General features: G+C 45.1%; 1 protein-coding gene across 1 annotated transcript; it reads left to right on the forward strand.

Moving 5' to 3' along the window:
* Positions 1-898: 898 nt before the first annotated feature.
* Positions 899-25,143, forward strand: cct3 (chaperonin containing TCP1, subunit 3 (gamma)). Its single transcript, XM_072283566.1, has 14 exons — positions 899-1,006; positions 1,183-1,244; positions 2,410-2,460; positions 2,827-2,889; positions 5,622-5,718; positions 9,330-9,447; positions 10,939-11,125; positions 12,014-12,163; positions 16,326-16,458; positions 18,985-19,066; positions 20,269-20,449; positions 23,124-23,369; positions 23,878-24,009; positions 24,827-25,143. Exons 1-14 carry the CDS (start codon positions 979-981, stop codon positions 24,917-24,919), a joined length of 1,623 nt encoding a protein of 540 aa, XP_072139667.1. The 5' UTR covers positions 899-978; the 3' UTR covers positions 24,920-25,143.
* Positions 25,144-25,556: the final 413 nt, after the last annotated feature.

Genomic DNA, 25,556 nt, shown 5'->3' on the forward strand with positions numbered 1-25,556 from the left:
CGAGCAAGACTTATGAGAATAGATTGAGTGAACTCAGCCTTTTCTCCTTGGAGCGACAGAGGATGAGAGGTGACCTGATAGAGGCGAATAAGATAATGAGAGGCATTGATCATGTGGATAGTCAGAGGCTTTTTCCCCAAGGCTGAGATGGCTAGCACGAGAGGGCACAGTATTAAGGTGCTTGGACGTAGGTACAGAGGAGATGTCAGGGGTAAGTTTTTTTACACAGAGAGTGGTGAGTGCATGGAATGAGCTGCTGGTGACGTTGGTGGAGGCGGAAACGATAGAGTCTTTTAAAAGACTCATGGATATGTACATGGAGCTTAGAAAAATAGAGGGCTATGGGTAACCCGAGGTAATTTCTAAGGTAAGGACATGTTCAGCACAGCTTTGTGGGCCAAAGGGCCCGTGTTCTGCAGTAGATTTTCTATGTTTCCACAGTATTGCCTTTTATTTGCAATCTTCACCACAGCCTGTGCCCTTTGATACTTAATAAGGTCACTCAGAGAGCAATACTTTCCTAAATGTCTTATTTCTCTCCCTGATTGCCTGTCCAGTCCACCATGGTACATCCTTTTTCCAACTGATGCTATTTCTTGCATTACATTACTGCCACTTTCTCTTTTTATCTCAGATTTCTGGCATCTGCAACTAATTTTTCTTTGTTGCCTGTGCGGGGCGGAGTCTGAGCTCCTTCACCCCCCACAATGCCCTGCGGTTGGAGCGCGCACTCGCTCACGACCAACGGGCTGCACGAGGCCGCCGCGCAAACCGGCGCGAGCCGGAGGCGGATCCTTTTCCCGTTTGGCCAATGGCACAACGCCGGCCCGAGGAGATCGGAAAAGCTGATTGGCGGGTTGGGAGCACCGGCAGCACGCTATTGGTCGAGGTGGCGTGTCTATCAGGCGAGGCGGCGGGGGGGAGCAGGGTAGCGTGCACGGCGGCCGGCGCAGAAGGTTCCAGCAAGAGGCGGCGGAGATGTTGGGGAGGCAGGTGCTGGTGTTGAGTAAGTGTCGGGGCTGTGGGAACGGCGATGGGTTTCGGAGGGAGCGTGGTCCGGAGTGTAGGGTCTCGGTCCGGCCGGCGGTATCAGAGGCTCTGGGATGTGGCGTTGGCGAGGCCCGAGGCCTGTGACCTGGCGTGTGTGTCTCACCAGTTCTCCAATCTCTTTCCCCCCCGCAGGTCAGAACGTGAAGCGGGAATCGGGCCGCAAGGTGCAGCAGGGGAACATCAGTGCGGCCAAGGTGAGGGGTGGGAGTAGGTATGGGGAACAGGGAGGTGGGAAGGGAGTGGAGTATCAGGGTGGGTAAAGTTAGGGTCTGGGTGGGGGTAGGTACTAATGAAGTGGGTGCTAACGGGTGGGATTGGGTACTTGTGCAGTGCGTCCTATCACCCAAAGGTGGGGTTGGATACTGATGCAGTGGGTCCTGTCACCCAAAGGTGGGGCTGGATACTGATGCAGTGGGTCCCATCACCCAAAGGTGGGGCAGGATACTGATGCAGTGGGTTTGTCACCCAAAGGTGGGGCTGGATACTGGCCCAGTGGGTCCCGTCACCCAAAGGCGGGGCTGGATACTGACCTAGTGGGTCCTGACTCCTGTGGGTAGGGCTAACTATTGATGCAGTGGGTCCAGTCACCTATGGATGGGACTATATATTGAGTCAGTGGTCCTGTGTGGTTGGGATTATGCCTGTTGGTGAGTTGAGAAATTAACGTCTTTCAGTGGGAGAGGGTTGGGGGTGTTTTGTGAGTGATTGTGGAAATGTCACTTCCTCAGACCCCACTGACCAACAACCCACTGGTTGCATTATGCTGATGCTAATTTATTTTCCCTAAATTCTCATCAATCCCCTGATTCTTTCTTCTCTCTTCTCCTTCCACCACCCCCCCCTCGGCTTACCCCAGATTCTGCCCCTTACTTACATGCCTGGACAATTTGCCTCTAGTTGATTCTTATTTTGCTCAGAGCTTCAGCGTGGAACAGGCTGTTTCAGGCTGAAGAGCTGTGCTGCCCACCAACCTGCCAATCTAACACTAGCCTAATCACAGTTAATAATGAACAATTAACCTACTAACCAGTACGTCTTTGGGCTGTGGGAGGAAACCGGAGCACCCATGTGTATGCAGAAAGAATGTACAAACTTTCTTAGAGGATGCTGAGTTTGGGGTGTGAGCTCTGAACTCTGAAGCTGTAATTGCATTGCACTAATTGCCACACAACCATGGTGTGTGCCATTGCAAAGAAGGAAATCTACCAGATGCCTGCATGTGATGCCTGTGTGTTACAGGAATATTATGCAAGGAATAGCTAGGGTGTGTTGGTGGGTGTGAAGTTGTACACCAGTGTAGTGGTTACTGGATCTGTGGTTATATGTATTGTACATCACCTGATTCCTTTGATTTTTCAGACTATTGCAGATGTTATTCGAACATGCTTGGGACCAAGAGCTATGATGAAGGTATGTTGTGTTCAGACTTTGTCTAAGCTGTATGTTTTGTTTATGGATGTAGTCTTATAAAGCACAGGCAGGAATAAGAATACTTGCTTAGTAGAAAGACGGATTAATGGAATAAGCTGACAGAGTTGTCATCCACACTTTCATTGCCATGTTATTCTTGACAAATTGTTAGTCCTGTGTGCTGTCAGCTAACTGATTCGAGATCTGGGCCTTGACATTCTGACCTCAGGCCAGTGATCCTTTGGCTTCCTTGGACAGAATAGTGCTGAAAGGCCCACCAGCAACTCTTCAGCCATGTCCTCACTTATGAGGGAACTGAGAATGTGGTTTCATGTTGAAGTTAATACTGTGACTCTGTTTCCCCAGATGTTGCTGGATCCTATGGGTGGCATCGTTATGACAAATGATGGCAATGCCATTCTGCGAGAGGTAGGTCCGATCTGCCTGTCAACGGAGAAACTCGTTTGTTTCACTTTTCCTGATGTGTGTTGCACACCAACCACAATGACCTGTTCTGTGATGTGGAACATCACCAAAGAGAATCGTACAACATGGAAACAGGCCCTTTGACCCACTGGCCACCCATTTACACTAATCCATTAAAAACAATTCTCCCCACATTCCCATTGTCTGGCCCCACCCCGACCCAGAATCTCCCCTTTACCCACATATGGTCAATTTAAGGCAGTTAATTAACCTAACAGCACGTTGAGGGAGGAATATGGAGCTCCTGGGGGTGGGGGAGGAACCCATATTGCTGTGAGGTTGGGGATTATTGGTACATGGACGGCACTAGGAATCTGGATCAGGCACTGAGTCACTGAAGCCGTGAGACAGCGGTAATACCCACTGCACCACTGAACTACTGGTAAGTTCCCAGTTAGTTTACTTCAATATGCCATAGTGGGACAGCAAGACAGTAGAGTAGCATAGCGGTTAGTGTAACACTATCACAGTATCAGTGACCCTGGTTCATGTCCAGCTACGCTGTAAAGGCTTGTGGGTATGTTCTACCCTGAACCATGTGGGTTTCCTCCGGATGTACCAGTTTCCTCCCACGTTCCAAAGATGTGCGGGTTCGAGGGTTAATTAGTTGAGTAGGTGTAATTGGGCAGGAAGGGCCTGTTACTGTGTTGTATCTCTAAATAAATAGTCTCTGGAACAGTTGGCACATAATACTGCAGCTTCACCAGAAATGAGTGGGAATTGTGGATCAACACTGAGATCCCTCTGGTCAGTGGAGTACACACAGTTCCGCTTTATCCACTCTGCCCTGACACCCCACTGTGCTGCTCCCATTGTACAGCATCCACCCTGCTGCTGCTGGGTGATAGTTTAGAGTTGAATGAACATTTCCCTGAAGCTCCTCCCAGCTCCACTATGCCAGCCTAGCGCGCAGTAGGTACCTCGGAGGTGAGAATATCGGTTTGATTGCATGGCCTTCCTTCCCAATTGATTACGGGTTCTGTGTGAGCAGCATCATTAAAGGTCTCCTACTCCCCTCTGCTCTGTTTGATGGCTTAGCCGACCCGACCCACTTTTTGATCTCTCAAAGGTGGAGGTGTAGCTAGTGTTGAGGAAGCAGTGAATCTACAGAAGGACTTGGATGGAGGGGGGTAATCTATTTGAAACCCATGGAATATTGAAAGGTTGAGAGAGAGTGGATGTGGAGAGGATGGGTTCTATATTGGGGGAGTCTAGGACCAGTGGGCACAGCCTCAGAACAGAGGGATGTCCCTTTAGAACAGAGGTGGTGGAATTTCTTTAGCCAGAGGTTGAGGAATCTGTAGAATTTATTGTTACAGACGGCTGTGGAGGCCAAGTGATTGGGTATATTTAAAGTGAAAGTTGATAGGTTCTTGATTAGTAAGGGTGTTGAAGGTTCCTGGGAGAAGACAAGAATGAACTTGAGGGATAAATTAATTGCTAATTAACCAAACTAATTTGGCAGGGGAATGGAAAATTGTGATAGGGCTCACAATGGAACAGAAGATGTACAAACAGAAGCAGTGTGTAGTGTGACTGTCTCGAAGGACAGGCAGATAATAGGGCAGTGGGATGAGTTATACCTGTAATGGGAACAAAATAAAAAAGGTTAATAAATATGCAACTGAAGATGTTATATTTGAATGTGCGGAGTAATTAGAATAAGTTAGATGATCTTGTAGTGCAGTTAGAGATTGCTAGGTTGGACACTTTGGGCATCATTGAGTCGTGGCTGAAAGAAGATTATAGTTGGAAGTTTAACATCCAAGGACACACATTGTGAAAGAACAGGCAGAAGGGATCACATGGCTCTCTGTTAGTTTTAAAAAAAAAAGAAAACAAATCTTTAGAGGTGACATAATGATCAGAATATGTAGAACTGTTGTGGGTAGAGTTAAGGAACTACAATGGTGCAAAAACACTGATGGAAGTTATATACAGACCTCTGAACAGTAGCTAGGATGTGGGCTACAAATTACAATGGAAGACAGAAAAGGCATGTCAAAAGGGCAATGTTACTATAGTAATGAGGCTTTCAATATGCAGCTAGATTGGGAAAATCATGTTTGTTCTGATTTTTGAATCCCAAGGGAGAATTTGTAGAATGCCTATGAAATGGCTTTTTAGAGCAGCTTGTGGTTGAGCGCACTAGGGGATCAGCTATTTTGGGTTGGGTGTTGTATAAGGCACTGAAGAGGCCTCACTTGGAGTATTGTGAGCAATTTTGGGCCCCTTGTCTAGGAAAGGATATGCTAGCGTTGGATAGGGTTCAGGAGAGTGATTCCAGGAATGAAAGGGTTATCATATGAAGGAGTTCTTGGTGTCTTTGGGATGTCCAGTTAGTCAGAGATGAGGAATTTCTATAGCCAGAGGGTAATGAATCTGTGGAATTCATTACCACAGATAGCTGTGGAGGCCAAGTTATTGGGTATATTCAAAATGGAAGTTGATGGGTTCTTTCAGTCACCATGAAAAGTTGCGGGGCAGAGGCAGGCAAATTGGATTGAGAGGGAAATGGATCAGCTGTGATCCAATAGCACAGCAGGCTCAATGGACTGAATGGCCTAACTCTGCTATTTCTAATGGTCTCTGGTCTAAATAAGCCTTGGTGGAATGGAGGAATAGACTCGGTGGGCTGAATGGTCTAATTTCACTTTTGTTTTATGGTATCTCAGATCCAGGTGCAGCACCCAGCAGCCAAGTCCATGATTGAAATCAGTCGCACCCAAGATGAAGAAGTTGGCGATGGGACCACCTCTGTCATCATCCTCAGTATGTAGAATGCTCTGGGGACTTGGGACTTCTGACTTTAATTGCACTAAAATGGGCTTCTGCTTGGCTATTGGATTTGTGGTGCATGTGCAGGGTCCAATAAAGATTGTGCTGGATCGAATCGAGATTCTGCCTTTGCAGAGTTGCATTATTTGTCAGTGACGACCAGAGAGGGAGGTCCCATTGGTCATGCTCCATCAACCTCAATTCATTTGCTGGTATTAGACTTTCCATGGTTGGAAAAAGACTTGGGTGAAACATTGTGAGCTTAGACTGTTGGCCACACAATGTGATAATGGAGGAGTTTGAATTGTACCCCTAGAGCAGGGGTTCCCAGCCTAGGGATCATGGACCCCTCAGTTAATGCTAAGGTTCCAGGGGAACCCTTTGTTAGAATGGCCTGCTGGTCTTATTACAGAGATCTGAAACATGTTGTAGAGTCATAGAAAAATACAGGAGAGAAACGGGACCTGTAGTACCAGATCCCTTAGTTCTACCGCACTCAGTGCCCTATCGCTCATTGTATAATGCCTATCCTGGTTGGTCGTCCTGAAGTGCAACACCTCACACTTTCATCTGCCATTTTCCAGCCCATTTTTCCAGCTGCAAACCATGATAGCCTTTTTTGCTGTCCAGTACTCCTCCAATCTTGGTATCATTTGCAAATTTGCTGATCCAGTTAACATTATTTTCAGATTGATGTAAATGACAAACAGTGGACCCAGCACTGGTCCTTGCAGCGCACCACTGGTCACAGGCCTCCAGTCAGAGAGGCAACCATCTACCATTTTCTGGCTTCTCCCACAAAGTTAATATCTAATTCAATTTACTATTTATTGAATGTTGAGCAACTGAACCTTTCTGACCAATGCCCCATGCGGGACCTTGTCAACTGACTTGTTAAAGTCCATATAGACAACATCCACTGCCTTCCCTTCATCCACTTTCCTACTTCCTCAAATCTCTAGACATGACTTACCACACCCAAAGCCATGTCTATCCAAGTACTTAGATATAGCCTGTCCCTTAGAATACCTTCCAATAACTTTCCCACAACTGATGTCAGACTCACCGGCCTATAATTTCCTGGTTTATGTTTAGAGCCATTTTTTTAAACAGCAGAACAACACTGGCTATCTTCCTATCCTCTGGTACCTCTATCACTAAGGAAGATGTAATTATCTCTGCTAGGGCCCCAGCAATTTCTGCACTTGTCTCTCGTAAAGTTAGAGGGAACATCTTGTCAGGCACTGGGGTTTATCCACCCAGATATACCTCAGAACAGCAAACACCTGCTATCTATAATCTGTATAGTGTCCATGAAATTGATGCTGCTTTGTCTCACTTCAATAGTCTCTGTGTCCATCTCCTGAATAAAGCACAGTTGCAAAAAATTTAAAATTTCCCCCCATCTGTTTTGTCTCCACACATGGATTAACATTCTGGTCTTCCAGAGGACTAATTTTGTCCCTTACAATCGTTTTGCACTCTACATATTTGTAGAATCAGTTAGGATTCTCCATCACCTTGTCTGCTGGATCAACTTCATGCCTTCTTTTAGCTCTCTTGATTTCTTTTAGAATCAGGCTTATTATCACTAGCATGTGTTGTGAAAAGTGTGCCTTGAATTTCTTGTATTCCATAAGCACATCATTTGTTCCTACCTGTCTGTACCTGCTGTACCTTTCTTTACTTAACCAGGACCTCAATATCTCTAGGTTCCCTACCCTTGTTATCTGTACCTTTTATTTTGACAGGCACATGCAAGCTTTGTACTCTCAATTTCACTTTTGAAATCTTCTCACTTAGCAAGTACACTTTTCCAGAAAACAACTTTACCCAATCGACACTTGCTAAATAATTTTTGATACCATCAAAATTGGTCTTTCTCCAATTTAGAATCTCAACCCACAGATCAGACCTATCTTTTTGTATATTTACTTTGCATCTAGTGATCACAAATTTGTTACAAGTATTCCCCTGCACGAACTTCTGTCACCATGCTGTCTCATTCCCTAAGAGTAGATAAAGTATCGAACACTCTCATTTGGACTTCTATGTACTGATTAAGGAAACTTTCCTAACACTTTGACAAGCTTTATCCTGTCTAGTTCCTTTTACAGTATGTGTCCCAGTCAATAGGTGGAAAGTTTAAATCACCTAGTCTCTATAACAACCTTGTTTCTTGCAACAGTTTGTGATCTCTTCAAATTTGCCCCTCTAAATCCCTTGAACTGTCAGGTGGTCTGTGATCATACTTTTCTTATTTCTCAGTTCCGCCCATAATAACACTTCCCCTGACTATTAATGCCACCCCACCTCTTTTAATCCCTCCCACCCTGTCATATCTAAAACAACAGAATCCTGGAATAATTGATCTGCCAGTCCTGCCCCTCCTACAACCACTAATGGCTTCAATATCATCATTCCAATTGTTGATCAATGCCCTAAGCTCATCTGCCTTTCCTATGATACTTGCATTGAAATATGTGCAGTTCAAGGCACAAGTAGTGCCATGCTCAACCTTTTGATTCCTGACTTTGTCTGAGGTCTTCCCATGTCTTCACAACCTCCCCACCAACTGTTCTGGCACGCTTGTTCCCATCCCCCTACAACTCCAGTTTAAATCCCACTGTGCAGTATTAGCAAACATTCCAGCTATGATATTGGTCCCCTTCCCTGGAAGAGAGCCCAATGATCCAAAAAGCTTATGCCCTCCTTCCTACGCCAACTCCTTAGCATTGTGTTAAACTGTTTAATTTTCCTATTTCTGGCATTACTAACAGTGGCATGGGTAGCATTTCTGAGATCACAATCCTGGAGGTGCTACCCTTTAACTTGGCACCTAACTCCCTGAACCTACTTTGCAGAACTTCTTTCTTTGTACCCTCTGGCTGTTCACCCTTCCACTAAGAATGCTGAGAACTCTATCTGAGATGTCCTGTACCCGAGCACCTGGGAAGTGACATACCAATGGGAATCTCATTTTCGCCCACAGAACCTCCTTTCGATTCCCCTGACTAATCCCATATCACCGCAGCTCACCTCTTCTATATCCTTCTCTTCTCCCTTCCTTTGAGTCACTGAATTAGACTCAATGCCAGAGACCTGAATGCTGTGACTTTTCCTCTGCTAGGTCATTGCCTTGTGCCCGTGTGCTCCCAACCCCACCCCCAACAGTATCCAAAGTAATATACTTATTGAGGGGGATGGCCACGGGGGTACTCTGCACTGGCTCTTTAACCCCTATCCCCTTCCTGACTGTCACCCAGTTTCCTGTGTCCTGCAGCTCGGGTGTGGCTACCTCTCTGTCCTATCTATCACCCCCACAGTCTCAGAATGTGTTTGAGCCTTGTGCCTTGCTCCACACCAGCACATCTCTTGCCAACAACTGCATCCAGCTATGCAGTATCTTGGGGAACTTCCTCTTTAATTCACTGTAGAACCCACTGCTGAATTTGTATGTGTGCACAGTAAACATTAGTCTCTATTTGTGATGTGGCCTCTAATTCTAATTCTAAGTGTTCTGATGCAGTTTGTTGGGGGGGTGGTGGGAGTGGTTTGAAGGTAGTGTTTATGTTTGAGTAACTGCGCACACTACTTTCTTTTAGCTGGAGAGATGCTTTTGGTAGCAGAGCAGTACCTCGAGCAGCAGATGCACCCCTCTGTAATCATAGGTGCTTATCACCAGGCGCTGGATGACATGATTACCACGCTGGAAGAAATCAGGTACATGAGTGCCCGTTACACGACTGATAGGGGGGGCTGCGACTGATTTGCCTGGAGTGTAGGAGGCTGAGGGCTGACCTTGTGGTGGGTTGTCCATTGTTTTTTTGCGATGACAGTTTTCAAAGTGGAAAAGCTGTTGCACTAGGGCAGTTCCACCTTCAACCTCTGAGGACTTGGGTTCAGTGGTATGAATACACATCACAGCTGGGGTTTTGGTTGTAGTGGCTGACCATGACTACTTCTGTGCATTGTTGTGCCCTTCGCTCTCCGCAGAGCGTTGCGGAATCATCTTCCTGGTCGTTGAATCTCACTGTATGTCTCAACCACCCAAGCTGCCAGAGCTGACTTCACATGCTAGAACAGGCATGTCATCAGGGTAAAAAGATATTCAGGCATGTACATAAGGGAAGGTTAAGGTGGTAACAGCCCATATGTGACCAGCTCAGGTAGGCACGTTGGCATGGATGAGTTGAGTCAAATGGCCTTTTCCTGTGATGTATAACTGGCTTTCTGCTAGAATAAAACATGCATTAGATGGATACTTTCACAAGGTATGCTAATAAATTGCTGCTTCAAGTCTAGTTAAGATTAAATGAGAAAATATAGTTTATTTTCTGAAATTCATCTGCACAACTGTACAGCAAATGACCAGATAATCTGCTTTCATGATGTTGTTTGAGTCACGAATATGAGCCAAAATACTGACCTCCTTTCTTTTGCTTTAATTTTGAGGCCCATCATTGGTTGGGGTTGATCATAAATATTGCTGCAATCAATACGTAAGCCAGACAGTGTAATGTGGAGAGCAAGCTGTTGCCCATGCAGCAGGCTGCCATGTCCACAAAGCTGATGAGTCCAAAGGAAGTCAGAAACTGATACAGTTTGGCACCAGCAGCACTACAGGACTTGCCAGTCAGTGTTGAACTGAATGTAGGATTGCCTTAGGGACTCCAGCTCTGGATTTTTTCTCTGGGTTTTCTCCTGAAATCTTCCCTGTGAGTGGGTATAGTCACAAGGCAGCAGAGGATTGAGATCAATTTTCCTTCTAGAGCTGCCAACCGCAGCTGAGGAGTCCTGTCTGGTTTTAAAGTGCCAGTAATCTGCCTTTGCCCCTTCTCGTATCAGTAGAAACAATTCCACTGGGCTTGGTAGCTAAGACACATGTGAAGGTCAAGAGCTAGACCTTGTTGTCAGAGCTTATTTGAGACACACACCATTACAAACATTTTAATAAGTAGTGAAACTTAACCCTGCTAACCCCCACCCCTCAGCTGTCACAACCTTGAGGAACTTTGCTTTAATCAGTGTTACAGGATTGATTGCATAAAACCTTCAGGTAAACTTGGTCCTCTGTAAGCAGTTTTCATTGTATTGAGAACTTGAATTTTTAATAATTATGGTGACTCTATTCTTTGTGTTCAACTGCACTTTCTTCAGGATTAGATGCTGCTCATTTCCAAGGGCACTTAAAAGCTTTTCTTCTCTTGGCAGCACTACTGTTGACATCAATAACCGTGACCTGATGCTGAAGATTATCAACAGTGCAATCAACACCAAGGTGAACAACCTACAGGTTGACCTGGCCTGCAGCATTGCACTTGATGCTGTGAAGACCGTGCAGTTGGAAGAAAATGGCCGCAAGGAGATTGACATTAAGAAGTATGCCAAAATTGAGAAGGTAAGAGGCAGATCTCCTCTATCCATGGACATTTGGTGTCTGGGGCACTGTCCTTTTGTGGTCCAAGATGCTATTGAAAGGTTGATAGGCCTGGAATCAGATTTGCCATGTAAGTAAGTTGATTGGGTGGTTAAGAAGGAATGTGATGTATTGGCTTTCATTAATCAGGGGCTGGGTTAAGTTCAAGAGCTTGAGATAATATTGTAGCTATATAAAACCCTGGTTAGAAAACACTCAGTTGTGGTCACCTTATTATGTAGAAGAATGTGGAAGCTTTAGAGAGGATGCAGGAGGAGGATGCTGTCTGCATTAGAGAGCATGTCTTTTGAGGATAGGTTGAGCAAACCAAGGCTTGTCTCTTTGGAGTGGGAAGTGAGAGGTGACTTGATGTGTTTAAGAGGCACAGATCAAGTGGACAGCCATACACTTTTTTCCCCCCAGGGTAGAAATGGCTAATATGACCAAGCGTAATTTTAAAGTGATTGGGGGGTGAGTATGAGGGGTGTTGAAGGTAGATTTTTGTTACATAAAGTGATGGGTACAAAGGTCACACTGCCAGACGTAGTGGTAGAGGGACGTTTAAGAAACTCGGGTATAATGGAGGGCTTTGCAGGAGGGAACGCTTAGATTTATTTTGACATCGTGGGTCAAAGCGCCTGTACTGTTCTATGTCAGTGGGTTCTGGGAAGTCCTGGGTTCCAGTTCCACTGACAGCAAAAACAAAACATAAACTGCTCAAGTAACTTGGCAGGTCAAGTATGGGAGAGAACATCAAAAATGTTGTTAGTATCAGACTATTCAGTTGACTTTGTTTCCATGGTTGTTCTAGGAGTCATGCAGGAGTGTTACTTTGTTCTTGTTGGCAATTCCATTGTTTTATGTTAACAGGTTCCTGGTGGTTTCATTCATGATTCATGTGTGCTCCGAGGCGTGATGTTGAACAAGGATGTCACACACTCCCGCATGCGCAGGCATATCAAGAACCCCCGCATTGTGCTCTTGGACTGCTCACTGGAGTACAAGAAAGGGGAGAGCCAGGTACGACACTAGTGTTATAGTCCCTTGACTTGTGGTACTACATCTGTGCTGATACCACGGTTCACAGTGCATTGATAATAAATACAACCTTGGGACTCATCTTGCAGATGGCCACAAAACAAAGAAACACAATTTATGAAAACCCCTACATCACAAAGACTGCCGTACATCCAATGTGTGTAAAAGAAAGAACACAGCATGCAAAAATATTTTTCAAAAAAGCAAACAAACAATGCGTAGAACCTGAAACGAAGAGTCGCTGAAAGTAAGTCCACAGCCATGGAGCCAGTTCAGCACTGCATTTGTGCCAGGAGCCCGATGGCTGCAGGCCCAGTCACAGAGCCAGGTTCAGTGCTGAGGCGAGTAAACCTCACAGGGTAGTGAGCGCTTTCACTGCCCTGGATCTCAAAACCTTAATCTGTCTTGTGCTTAAATTGGCCATCCTTTAAACTGGAGCTATGACTGGAACATGAAACTAGTGTAAAATTCTCCTTTACTGCAGAGCGGGTAATTACAAACCAGTCCCGTAGTTTGACAGGAGATTAGACTAGTCTGACCGTAATGTTATTTTGCAGCCACTGTAACACTGTTGGACAGGTGTTGTTGAGGTGAGCGAGCATCCCTGAATGCTCTGCTGAAGTATTTGCCTAAATGCTACTTTTTCATGACATACACTGCTCATTTATTTGTCCCCAAATTTAACATGAGTAAAGATCTCCCAAAAGTTGTTCTCAGTCCTATCGACCCTGTTCGTATCTGCAATCATTTGCATCTAGTATATGGAACTGTATTTACTCACTGAACTACCTTCATTATGTTGTTCCCACATTCAGAACTGACTTTGTTTCCCAATAATCCAGAACTGACCTGTTTTCTCCTTAATGTGAGTTTGCTGTTTCCCCCACTCCCTCACCTATCCTTCAGAAACATGGTAAACCTGAGTTTAGAACAAGGTTTCCTTATTCGTCATACAAAAATATTTACAGGGAGTGATTAATTAGTGATGCTAAACACCCATATCAAGATGCTGTTCATTGACTGTATAGCTCAGCATTGAACATCATTCCCACAGTCCTGCTGAAGAAGCTAACTGTACCACCCTCTGCAATTCGATCCTTGACTTCCTCACTGGAAGACCACAATCTCTGCGTTTCGGTGGTAACATCTCCTCACTGACAATCAACACTGGCGTACCTCAGGGATGTGTGCTTGGCCCACTGCTCTACTCTTTCTATACCCATGACTGTGTGGCTAGGCATAGCTCAAATACCATCTATAAATTTACTGATCATACAACTATTGTTGGTAGATGGAGACGAGACGGCGTACTGGAGTGAGCTATACCAGCTTGTTTACTATGTCACAGCAGTAACCTTGCACTCAACGTCAGTAAGACCAAAGAGTTGATTGTAGACTTCAGGAAGGGTAAGAGGAGGGAACACGAACCAATCCTCATAGATGGATCACAAGTGGACAGAATGAGCAATTTTAAGTTCCCGAGGGTCGAGATCACTTGAGGATCTAACCTGGTCATAATGTATCAATGCAGCTATAAAGAAGGCAAGCCATGGTTATATTTCATTAGGAGTTTGAGGAGATTTGGTTTGTCACCTCAAACACTCAAACTTCTATAGAGCGTTCTTTCAAAAAAAGCTACAGGAAGTTGTAAAGTTTTTCATCTCCATCTTGGGTACTAGCCTCTACAGTATCCAGGACATTGTCAGCAAGACGGTGTCCATTATTGAGGACCTTCTCCCCAGGATATGCCCTCTTCTCATTGTTACTGTCAGGAAGGAGATGCAGATGCCTGAAGGCGCACACTCAGCGATTCAGGAACAGCTTCTTCCCCTCTGCTATTTGATTTCCTATATAGACATTGACTATGTTTTTGTACTACTTTTAATTTAACTATTTATATGGTGGTGCTGGAAAGTTTGACCCCTGTAGAATTTTCTCGCTTTCTGCAAAAAATTACCTAAGATGTGATCAGATCTTCACCCAAGTCCAAAAACTAGATAGAAAACTCAATTAAGTAAATAACACAAAAACATTATATTATTTATTGAGAAAAATGATCCAATATTACATGTATTTGTTGGGAAAAGTATGTGAACTTATGCTTTCAGTAACTGATCCCTTTGTACAGCAATAACTTCAGCCAAATGTTTCCAATAACTGTTTGTCCTTGACATTGGCTTGGAGGAATTTTAGGCCATTCCTCCTTAAAAAGCTGCTTCAGCTCTGGGATGTTGGGCTTCCTTGCGTGAACTGCTTGCTTCAGGTCCTTCTGCAGCATTTCTATAGGATTGAGGTCTGGACTTTAACTTGGCCATTCCAAAACATGAAATTTCTTCTGCTTTAATGTTTCTTTGGTAGACTGACTTGTGTGTTTAGGGTCATTGTCTTGCTTCATGACCCACTCTCTCTTGAGCTTTTCAGTTCACGGACAGATACCCTGACATTTTCCTGTAGAATTTGCTGGTACAATTCAGAATTCATAGATCCATTAATGATGACAAGCCAACCAGGTTCTGATGCAGCAAAGCAGCCCAAGCATGACACTGCCACCACCATGTTTCACAGCTGGAGTGAGGTTCTTGTGCTGGAGTACAGTGTTTGTTTTTACCAAACATAACATTTCTCATTTAAGCCTAAAAGTTTTATTTTGGGCTCATCCACCCACAGAGCGTTCTTCCAGTAGCCCTCTGGTTTATCCACATGGTCTTTAGCAAACTTTAGACAGGTAGCAATGTTCTTGGAGCGTAGCGACTTTCTCCTTGCAATCCTGCCATGCACACCATTGTTGCTCTACTGATGATAGACTCATGAATACTGATATTAGTCGATGCAAGAGAGGCCTGTGACTCCTTAGATGTTACATAAAAGTTGCTGGTGAATGCAGCAGGCCAGGCAGCATCTCTAGGAAGAGGTGCAGTTGACGTTTCAGGCCGAGACCCTTTGTCAGGACTAACTGAAGGAAGAGTGAGTAAGGGATTTGAAAGTTGGAGGGGGAGGGGGAGATCCAAAATGATAGGAGAAGACAGGAGTGTGTTGCTTGAATTTCCAGCATCTGCAGAATTCCTGTTGTTTTCCTTAGATGTTACCTTGGGTTTTTTTGTGACCTCCTTCAATATTACATGTCTTGCTCTTGGAGTTATTTTTGTTGGTTGAGCACTCCTGGGTACAGTAGAATAACAAAATTGTTGAATTTCTTCCATTTGTACGTCATATACTTGACTGTGGAATGCTAGAGCCCAAACTCTTTCGAAATGGTTTTAACCTTTTCCAGCCTGGTGAGCATCAATGACTTTTTTTCCTGAGGTCCTCAGAAATCTTTTGTGGCACACTATTCAAAAAACTGGTGAAGATCAGACTTTGATAGTGAGGACCCAGGGCCTCCCATACTCACACCTGATTGTCATCCCATTGATTGAAACACCTGACTAATTTCCCCCTTTAAATGAACTGATAATCCTGGAGATTCTCATACTTTTTCCAACAGATACATGTAATATTGGACCATTTTTCTCTAATTAAATTTACAAGTTTAATTTTATTTAAATTGAGCTCTCTTTAGCTAGTTTTAGGATTTGTATTAAGTTAACAAATTTTAGGTCATTTATACAGAAATAGAGAATTCTAAAGGGTTCATAAACTTTCTAGTACCACTGTATAATTACTGTAATTGATATGCTTATTTTTTCTATGTCATGTATTGAACTGATCTGATGCTAAGTTAACAAACTTTACGACATGTGCCAGTGATATTAAATCTGATTCTGCTTCACCTGATTGAAAGGTGAGTCTCCAGTGGGATTAGCCACATAGGACTAATGAAAAATTTCATCAGTGTGATTATTTTTGGAATTTTCTGACCGAAAATGTGCCTGCAAAACCGAGGAGGATAGACTTGGGGTATTAGAGGAGTGGGGGTTATGGCAGGGGATGATGATGAAATAGACCACTTATGATCGTATTGAATGGTAATGCAGAACATTGAGGGTCGTATGGCTGTCAGATGCTGTTTATGTGGACTTGGTATTCTCCAGAGTTGGTACATCTGAAAACCCCCCCCCCCCCCATTTTAATCTCCCCAGACATTTGGTGTGTGGGCTGTTTGGGATGTCTTTTACCCTGCTCTCTTGGCAATCTTCTGTTTCAGACTGACATTGAGATCACTCGTGAGGAGGACTTCACTCGCATCCTGCAGATGGAAGAAGAATACATTCAGCAAATCTGCGAGGATATTATCCGTCTGAAACCTGACCTCCTCTTCACAGAGAAAGGCATCTCAGGTAATGTGTGTGTAACATGTGGTATTTGTTGAGGTCAAGTAGACCACACAGTGGATATCCTCACCAGATTGTCCCAGCATCTTCCTTGGGACATGGTGTTCATTGGACAGCGAATGTAACAGCTCTTGGTATTGCATGGACATGTGACAGGGCTCTCTGGGACAAACCCTGCAAATATTCTCATTCTGAATAACACAAATGCTGGAGGAACTCAGCAGGTCAGGCAGCATCTGTGGAAAGGAATAAACAATTGACAATTTGGGCTGACACCATCAAGAAATGAAGGGGAAAATGCCAGAATGAAAGGGTGAGACGAGGGGAAGGAGGACAAGCTTGGAAGGTGATAGATGAGCCAGATGGGGGAGGGGGGAATGAAGTAAGAAGCTGGGAGGTGAAAGATGAAAAAGGTAAAAGGTGGGAGAAGGAGGAATCTGAGAGGAGAGTGGACCATGGAGAAAGAGAAGGAGGAGCGTAGCATGGGGAGATGATAAACAGATAAGGTGGAGGTAAGAGGCCAAAATGGGAAATAAAAGAAGAGGGGAGGGGGAGAAAAGAAAAATATATTATCAGAAGGAGAGATCGCTGTTGATGCTACGAAGTTGGAGGTGACCTAGATGGAATATGAGGTGTTGCTCCTCCACAGTGGGAATGGCATTGTCGTGGCAGAAGAGGAGGCTATGGACTGCCATGTTGGAACAGGAGTGGGGATAAGAATTAAAATGGTTGGCCACTGAGAAATTCTGCTTTTTACAGACGGAGTGGAAGTACTCAACATCTTGTGATTGTGTTAGCCACCATTTTCACATTGGCAGTGTTGCTCACTGTTCTTGTTGCAGAGCACCAGAGTTGTCAAGTAGACAATGCGTAAGGGGAAATCCTAAACAATGTACAGACTAGCTCCATTTTTATTCATGGCCTACAATTCCTTTGATAGAATTCTCTCAATATTCCAGCCGCAGAGGGCTTAGAAAAGTGATATTGATCATTGGTGGGCATGCTATATTGGCACTGGAATGTATGGCTACACTTGCAGGCTGCTCCCAGTGCATCTCTAGGTTATTGGTTGTTAACACAAACAGTGCATTTCAGTGTAATTGCGATAAATCTGAGTTTGCACGAGAGTCGATGAGTGAAACTGTTTTGAGTTTCAAAGGTATATTTAATGTCAGAGAAACATATGCAGTATACATCCTGAAATGCTTTTTCTTCACAACCATCCACAAAAAGTGTCCCCAAAGAGTGAATGACAGTTAAATGTTAGAAACTCGAAGTACCTCCCCAGCTCCCCTTCCTCCTGCATGTAAGCAGCAGCAAGCACCAATCCTCCCCCCACCGGCAAAAGAAAGCATCGGCACCTGCCACCGAGAACTCGAGCATGAGCAAAGACACCAACTTGCAGTACCCCAAAGACTGCTGTTCACCCGATATTCGAAATACCACAGGCTCTCTCCTGCCCTAATAAGGGAGAAAGATGTGTCTCTGTTTCACAGCGAGAGGGGAGGGATAACAAACAACTCTCTGGTTTACAATGTTAAAAGTCCGTTGTGTCGCTTTTTTCCTATCTCTGTGCCCAAAGGTCTCAGGTCTCTGGGCACACAGCCAGAGATCTTCCGTCTCCAATGACTCATCGATCTCCTGTAGAGGCATTGAATCTGATTTCCCTGTCTCCAGAGCCACGAAATCGCAATCCTCCGAAGGTGAGCGAAGCTCATAGGCCAAGCCCTTGGCGTGAGGAACAACGGCCGTTCGTGAAACCCTGAGAGCTGGTCCCATTCCCGCAAAGAACTGTAGTCAGCATGTAACTCCGGGTCAGGATCCTCAAAAGAACCCTGAAAGGGAAAAAATAGAGGTATTAAAGATGGAAATAGAGCTGCTTCTGAAGGTGCAAGCAAAGGAGTTGCCGTTAGGTGCCAGTGACAGATATAACCTGGATTCTGTCTGCCTGTGCTAGCCTGGAGACTGGGATGCAGTGAAATCATTCAGTTCAGTCTTTCACAGAGAATTGGCGGATACAGCCAGTCCATTACAAGCAAAGTCCCCCCCTCCACTGAGCACAAAGAAGGCAGTATCCATTATCAAATACAGCCCCCCCCCCCAACCACCATGTTCCCTTCTTGCTCCTACCATCAGGCAGGAGGTACAGAAGAATTGGACCCAGCGGTTCCAGAACAGTTATTACCCCTCAACTATCAGGGTCTTGAACTGGTGTGGATAACCTCACCACTACTCTGAACTGATTCGATGACCTGCAGATCAGTTTCAAGGACTCTTTACAACTTGTGTTGTCAGTATTTTACTTGCACAGTTTGTCTTTTACACGTGGGTTGTTTGCCAGTCTTTATATTTTTCTGTGAAATTCTATTGCATTCCTGCAAAAGCCCTTCAAGAAAATTAATCTTGAATATGGTAACATATTTTACTTTGAAAGTGAGTTTACTTTCAGGGCTCTCATTTTGCTGCATTTTGGGGGAGTTAAAAAAAAGTTGTAGGGCACACCTTCATTTTTGGTCTCCATTTGCCTTTCAGACTTAGCACTTCATTACCTCATGAAGGCAAATATCTCTGCAATCCGTCGTATCAGAAAGAGTGACAGCAACAGGATTGCCAGGTATACTAGGCTTGCTTGGAATGAATAAGCTGCTTTTGCCACATACAATTTTTTTTAGATTATGAGAACACTCAGTCCTCTTTTATTGTCATTTAGAAATGCATACATGTGTTAAGAAATGATACAATGTTTCTTCGGAGTGATATCACAGAAAACAGGACAAACCAAAGACTAACACTGACAGAACCACATAATTATAACATATAGTTACAGCAGTGCAAAAAATACCATAATTTGATGAAGAACAAACCATGGGCACAGTAAAAATAGTCTCAAAGTCCCCGAGTCGATGGACTCCTGAGTCCTCGATAGCAGGCGGAAAAGGGAAAAACTCCCTGCTATAAACCTCCAGGCACCGTCAACTTACCGATGCCTTGGAAGCAGCTGACACTGAGTCCGTCTGTCCGAAAACTTCGAGCCTCCGACCAGCTGCTCCAATACACCCTCCTGAGTGCCTTCGACCTTGCCCCAGCCGCTGAAACATGCAAAGCCAAGGATTTCAGGGCCTTCTGCTCCGGAGATTCCGGCCACCACACAGTAGCAGCGGCAGTGAAGCGGGCATTTCAGAAGTTTTCCAGATGTTCCTCTGTACTCTCACGTCCATCTCCATCAAATCAGAATTGTGCATGGTTCCCTACTTGACAGATAACAGATATCATTCATTCACCGGAGAGGCCATGTGCGCTGCCGCCACGCCATCTTCTCCTCCCTCTTGTAATTTAAATTGTGTGGGAGGAAATAATTCTAAGACCCACTGGGCCTATTGCTTCTGTACTTGAAGTATGAACAATACTGCTTTGTGCATCACTTGCCTTTGTGATTTGTACTGACTTGATTTGTCAGTAGTTGTGTCCTCAGCAGCATGAAATGCGGGGAGCGATCCACAGTGGTACATGTCTTGGGTTAAACGTGAGATTAGAATTTTTTTTTTTTTTTGCACATTCATTGTTGAAATTATGATTTGGCTCACTGCCCTATGCCATTTTGGTGCTCCTTAACCACCACCACCACCTGTCACCCTTGTTTTCATAAATCCATCTCTTGACTCAACCACCTATCAGAATAAGTGGCACCTCTTTTGCTTTCAGCCAGCATTAATGCCAGTTACTAGGTCTTTTCTGAAACTTTGAATTTAAATGGTAAATTTGAACTTGCCTGCATGTAGACAATTTGTACCTCAATGTGTGCTGCTTGTTTTTCAGGGCATGTGGTGCTCGTATTGTTAGCCGCACAGATGAGTTGCATGAGGATGATATTGGCACTGGTGCGGGTCTGTTTGAGGTCAAGAAGATAGGTGATGAGTACTTTGCGTTCATCACTGAATGCAAAGACCCCAAAGCTTGCACCATCCTCCTGCGTGGAGCAAGCAAGGACATTCTGGCGGTAAGCAAGTGTTCTGCACGCATATGTTCTCTGACAGGTGTTGATGTGAAGTTGCAGATAGGGTTTGTGTTTGAAGTGGAAACCGCATGTTTAGTGTAGTGGTTAGTGTAATGATATTACAACCTGAGTTCAATTCCCATTGCTGATTGTAAGGAATTTGTACGCTCTCCCTGTGACCACTTGGGTTTCCTCCAGGTGCTCAGGTTTCCTCTCACAGTCCAAAGATGTGTAGATTAGTAGGTTAATTGTTCACACTGGTGTAATGTGGAGCACAGGCTTGTTGTGCTGGAAGGGCCTGTGACCACTCTGTGTATCTAAATCTTATCACAAATAAATAGAAATAATAACTGAACACGAGGAACTCAGCAGATGCTGCAAATTCAAGCAACACACATCAAATTTGCTGGTGAACGCAGTAGGCCAGGCAGCATCTCTAGAAAGAGGTACAGTCGATGTTTCGGGCTGAGACCCTTTGTCAGGACTAACTGAAGGAAGAGCTAGTAGATTTGAGAGAGGGAGGGGGAGATCCAAAATGATAGGAGAAGACAGGAGGGGGAGGGATGGAGCCAAGAGCTGGACAGGTGATTGGCAAAAGGGATATGAGAGGATCATGGGACAGGAGGCCCAGGGAGAAGGAAAAGGGGGAGGGGGGAAAATCCCAGAGGATGGGCAAGGGGTATGGTGAGAGGGACAGAGGGAGAAAAAGGAGAGAGAGAAAGAATGTGTGTATATAAAAAAAATAATGGAAGGGATACGAGGGGGAGGTGGGGCATTAGCGGAAGTTAGAGAAGTCAGTGTTCATGTCATCGGGTTGGAGGCTACCCAGACAGAATATAAGGTGTTGTTCCTCCAGCCTGAGTGTGGCTTCATCTTGACAGTAGAGGAGGCCGTGGATAGACATGTCAGAATGGGAATGGGATGTGGAATTAAAATATGTGGCCACTGGGAGATCCTGCTTTCTCTGCCGGTACCGGGCCGCAAAGCATGTGCTACCGGGCCGCAAGGAAACGATATGATTTAGCGATAGGAGTCAGTTGCACCTTTCCTCATTCCCTGTCACGCACTGTTGAGCCATTACGCATGCGAGGTCATTAGCCGCGTGTCGTCCATGTCAGTGCGGGAAGAAGATCAACTCCTCGAGCTTGCAAATGACGGCGGGATGAAAAGTATGTTTGACATAACATCTCTGCCGGCATCCTGGATCAAAGTCAAGGCGAAATATCCTGAGATAGCCACGAAAGCACTGAAAACGTTGCTTCCATTTCCAACATACCTCTGCAATGAATGCAACGAAAACTAAATTGCGGACTAGACTGGACATAAGGAACCCCCTTCGAGTATCGCTGTCTCCCTTCACCCCTCGATAGTTCAGTCTTGTTGCAGGGAAACAAGCCTAGGGTTCCCACTGATTCAGCGATACTGGTGTGTTGCAATGATTTTATATATTCATACGGGGAAAATATGCGCTGTGTTTAATATCCAAACATTACTTAAAATGTTATGATGCTATTGACTTATATAACCGTATAACAATTACAGCACGGAAACAGGCCATATCAGCCCTTCTAGTCTGTGCCGAACGCTACTCTCGCCTAGTCCCGCCGACCTGCACTCAACCCATCCGTTCCCTTCCTGTCCATATACCTATTCAATTTTTCTTTAAATGATAATATTGAACCTGCCTCTACCACTTCTACTGGAAGTTTGTTCAACACTTACTTCAAGCTCCCCTGTCCTCCCCTGATAATTATCACTATATTAATGCAAGGAAGATATGCGCTGTGTTTAATATTAAATTTGAAAGATAAACCCTTTTAGAAATGAAATTGAGTGTATTAGCCACTTACCACCAACATTCCGGTCGCGATTAACACCCCCCACCCCCGAACAGAATCGCCAGAAAGGATTTGCAGAGAGAAAAAACCGGCAGGTTACGATGCGCATGCGCACTGGTGCCCGCGCAAGGCTTCATGGTCACTGTAGTCTTTCTCTAGGTAAACACAACATATTTGACTGCTAATCTTGTCCATTGGCAACCCTACCCCCCCCCCCCCCCCCCCCGGGTTGGCTGGTCCACAAGAATATTGTCAATATTAAACCGGTCCGCAGTGCAAAAAGGGTTGGGGACCCCTGGACTAGATAAGCTTAAGGACCTGTTTCTGTGGTGTAGTGCTCTGACTTTGGGGTGTACAAATCTGGAACAGGAGGATGGGATGATGAGAGGTACAGGGATCTGCATGTGGTTAGGGGTCTGGGCGGATCTAAAGTTTAAGTATCGTGGTGTGGGGCAGCCAGTGAGGATCGTGATTTACGGTTCTGTTGTCATAGTTATACAGTACTACAGCACAGAAACATGCCCTTTCGCCCATCTAATCCTTGCCAAACTCTTATTCTGCCTAGTCGCATTGACTATACCCCACTCATCCATGTATTTATCTAAACTTCTCGTAAATGTTTCAATCTAACCCACATCCACAACTTCCACTGGCAGTTCGTTCCACATACTGGCTACCACCTGAGTGAAGAAGTTCCTCCTCAGGTTCCCCTTAAATATTTCACCTTTCACCCTTAACCTAAGCCTCTAATTCTAGTTTTACCCAACATCAGTGGAAAAAGCTTGCTTGCATTTATCCTATCTGTGTATGTGTTGGCTGAATGTCGGCTTCTGTTTCAGGAGGTGGAGCGTAACCTGCAGGACGCCATGCAGGTCACTCGCAATGTGCTGTTGGACCCGCGACTAGTGCCCGGTGGTGGGGCGGTGGAAATGGCCGTGGCGCACAAACTGATAGAGAAGTCTAAAACCATGACGGGAGTGCAGCAATGGCCCTATCGTGCAGTGGCAAACGCTCTAGAGGTCATCCCCAGGACACTCATCCAGAACTGTGGGGCAAGCACCATCCGCTTGCTCACCTCGCTTCGGGTAAGGAGCACCAGTGTGATGATCCCTACCATTGACTTACTGCCAATACACTTGTGCACAGGGATACCTGCCTGCCTAGTTCCACACTTGTCTCTGCTGCTCCTGTAATGTCATTTGAAGTGTAATGGGGAGTCACTGCCTGTGCTGCTTAGTAGCTCTAATTCTGCATATGTCTCCACTGGTTTCCCCTCTCATTTTGGCCTCTTCCATGCACCTGACTCTTCGCCATGGGCTGTCTGATTCTTGCAACCTGCTGTTGTATCACTGCACAGAGATTGAGGAAAATAAAGGTTCTTCCTGTCTCTGCCTTTCAGTTTTTACCCTGGAGAAATGTGTCTGCATTCTGAAAAATAGTTTTTATTTCTGTTCACTTTCCTGAAGCACGAGATTATGTGCAACCTGGCACAAAATAACCTGCTCATCTTTCTTCCCCATCCTTCCTTGTGATTGCCCTATGTTTGGCTGCATCTGGCACCATATTGACTGTTGAATCTCCATATCTCTGCAGGCAAAGCACACGCAGGAAGGCTGCCAGACCTGGGGAGTCAATGGAGAGACCGGAACTTTGGCTGACATGAAGGAGCTCGGCATCTGGGAACCACTGACGGTCAAATCACAGACTTTCAAAACTGCAGTGGAGGTGAGTGCCCAGAAGGCAGGGAGGGCTTCCCTGTGAGGGAGAGAGTAACGTTACTTTTTTTTTTTGGCTCTTCGTACCAGTTTAGAACTGTTTTTCCCTTATGTTCCAATTTTGTCAGCAGTCACAAAACAAAGAAACAACGGAACCCATTTTTAGAAGAAACAACAGAGGCCGTCAAACACCTAATGTGTTTGTGGGGGGAGGAAAATAAATCATGCAAATAAAAAAAGTAGACAAATAACATGCAGAAAGTGAACTGCACAGAGCCAGTTCAGCACTGAGGTGAGCTGAATACTGACTTGTCCTTTGCCCCCTGTTTTTAATCTGACGGTGCTTAAATTGGCCAAAAAATAGGTTTGTTCATTCCAACACTGTGGCTCCGACCTACCGTAGTTGACTGACTGTCCCTGTTTATTTCTTGCATCTTTGATCTCCTTTTCCTGGGCAGTGTGATGATGGATTCCCCTCTGTTTTTGACAAATCATTTACAGTTGTCTAACAAGACACATTCTGCCTGGGGATGATCCTCAGTGTCATATTGTGGCCACTTTAGTTCTCCAGCCCTCCTGCGCTGTTACAATGAGCTTGAGGATCAGGGACTCATTGTCTCGCTCTTTAGGGCCATATCAAATTCTGAAATTCATGGTGAATTGGATAATGCTGGGAAGGACTCCCTCCTAAAGGGAGTTCTACTGTTTGCCAGTTGGATAAACGGGTATTGTTACTGGGGTTGGTAATGTTGGGGGTGGAGGGGTTGGCATGGTATCACTGCCTGTTTGTGCTCAGCCCCCTCACCTGCGCTCATCTCCACCCGCAGACTGCCATCCTGCTTCTGCGCATTGACGACATCGTGTCCGGCCACAAGAGCAAGAAGGAAAGCAATCAGGGAGGTGAAGGAGATGCTGCGTAGGTTCAGCCTGCAGGGACCGGTGCCGAGCAGCCCACCCTCTACATACTGTAACCACACAGGGAAGAGCCCCTCCCTGGTATTTATTGTTCATCTGTGGGGATGCATTGTGCAGGAGAGCTGGTATTACAGCACTGGCATCTTTCTGTGGTTCAGTGGACACCAGCTGTAGCTCTTTCGTTTGTTCTGTGCGTTGGAATGGAATAAAGATTACTGAGTAACATTTGCTTTAAGTGTCTTCCTCTCCTTGGGGTTGGGGGGTCTTGCGGGAGGAGTGGGGGCTGAGATTGTATACAGCCAAACTTCATGGGAACTGGTGTCCTCTCCTATAGTGCATGTGGATGTAGCACACGGTTGAATACAATGGTGTCTGTTTATTTAAAATGTTCCAAGAGGGACATGGAGTGTGGCAACATGGCCTGATCTACACCAGACTCCACTGAAGACAGACAAATCTCGCATCTCGATAAAGACTAAAATCTGATTCTGAACCTACTCGTGTGTTTTGTGAAATTTGTTTTGCAGCTGCAGTACATCAAAGTAAATATTTATCAAGGGCTGCTCCCTTGACTCTCTGATGCTGAACACTCTCAAACAGTTCCTTGGTCTTACTGATGTGTAGCTGTTGCAACATCGCTCA

Source organism: Mobula birostris, chromosome 2, assembly GCF_030028105.1.
Source record: "Mobula birostris isolate sMobBir1 chromosome 2, sMobBir1.hap1, whole genome shotgun sequence".
NCBI classification, from domain to species: Eukaryota; Metazoa; Chordata; class Chondrichthyes; order Myliobatiformes; family Myliobatidae; genus Mobula; species Mobula birostris.

Coding starts and splice junctions, on each gene's coding strand:
- cct3 (XM_072283566.1), top strand. CDS start 979: ATGTTGGGGAGGCAGGTGCTGGTGTTGA. Junction 2,461..2,826: donor GACCAAGAGCTATGATGAAG/GTATGTTGTGTT, acceptor CTGTTTCCCCAG/ATGTTGCTGGATCCTATGGG. Junction 12,164..16,325: donor ACAAGAAAGGGGAGAGCCAG/GTACGACACTAG, acceptor CTTCTGTTTCAG/ACTGACATTGAGATCACTCG.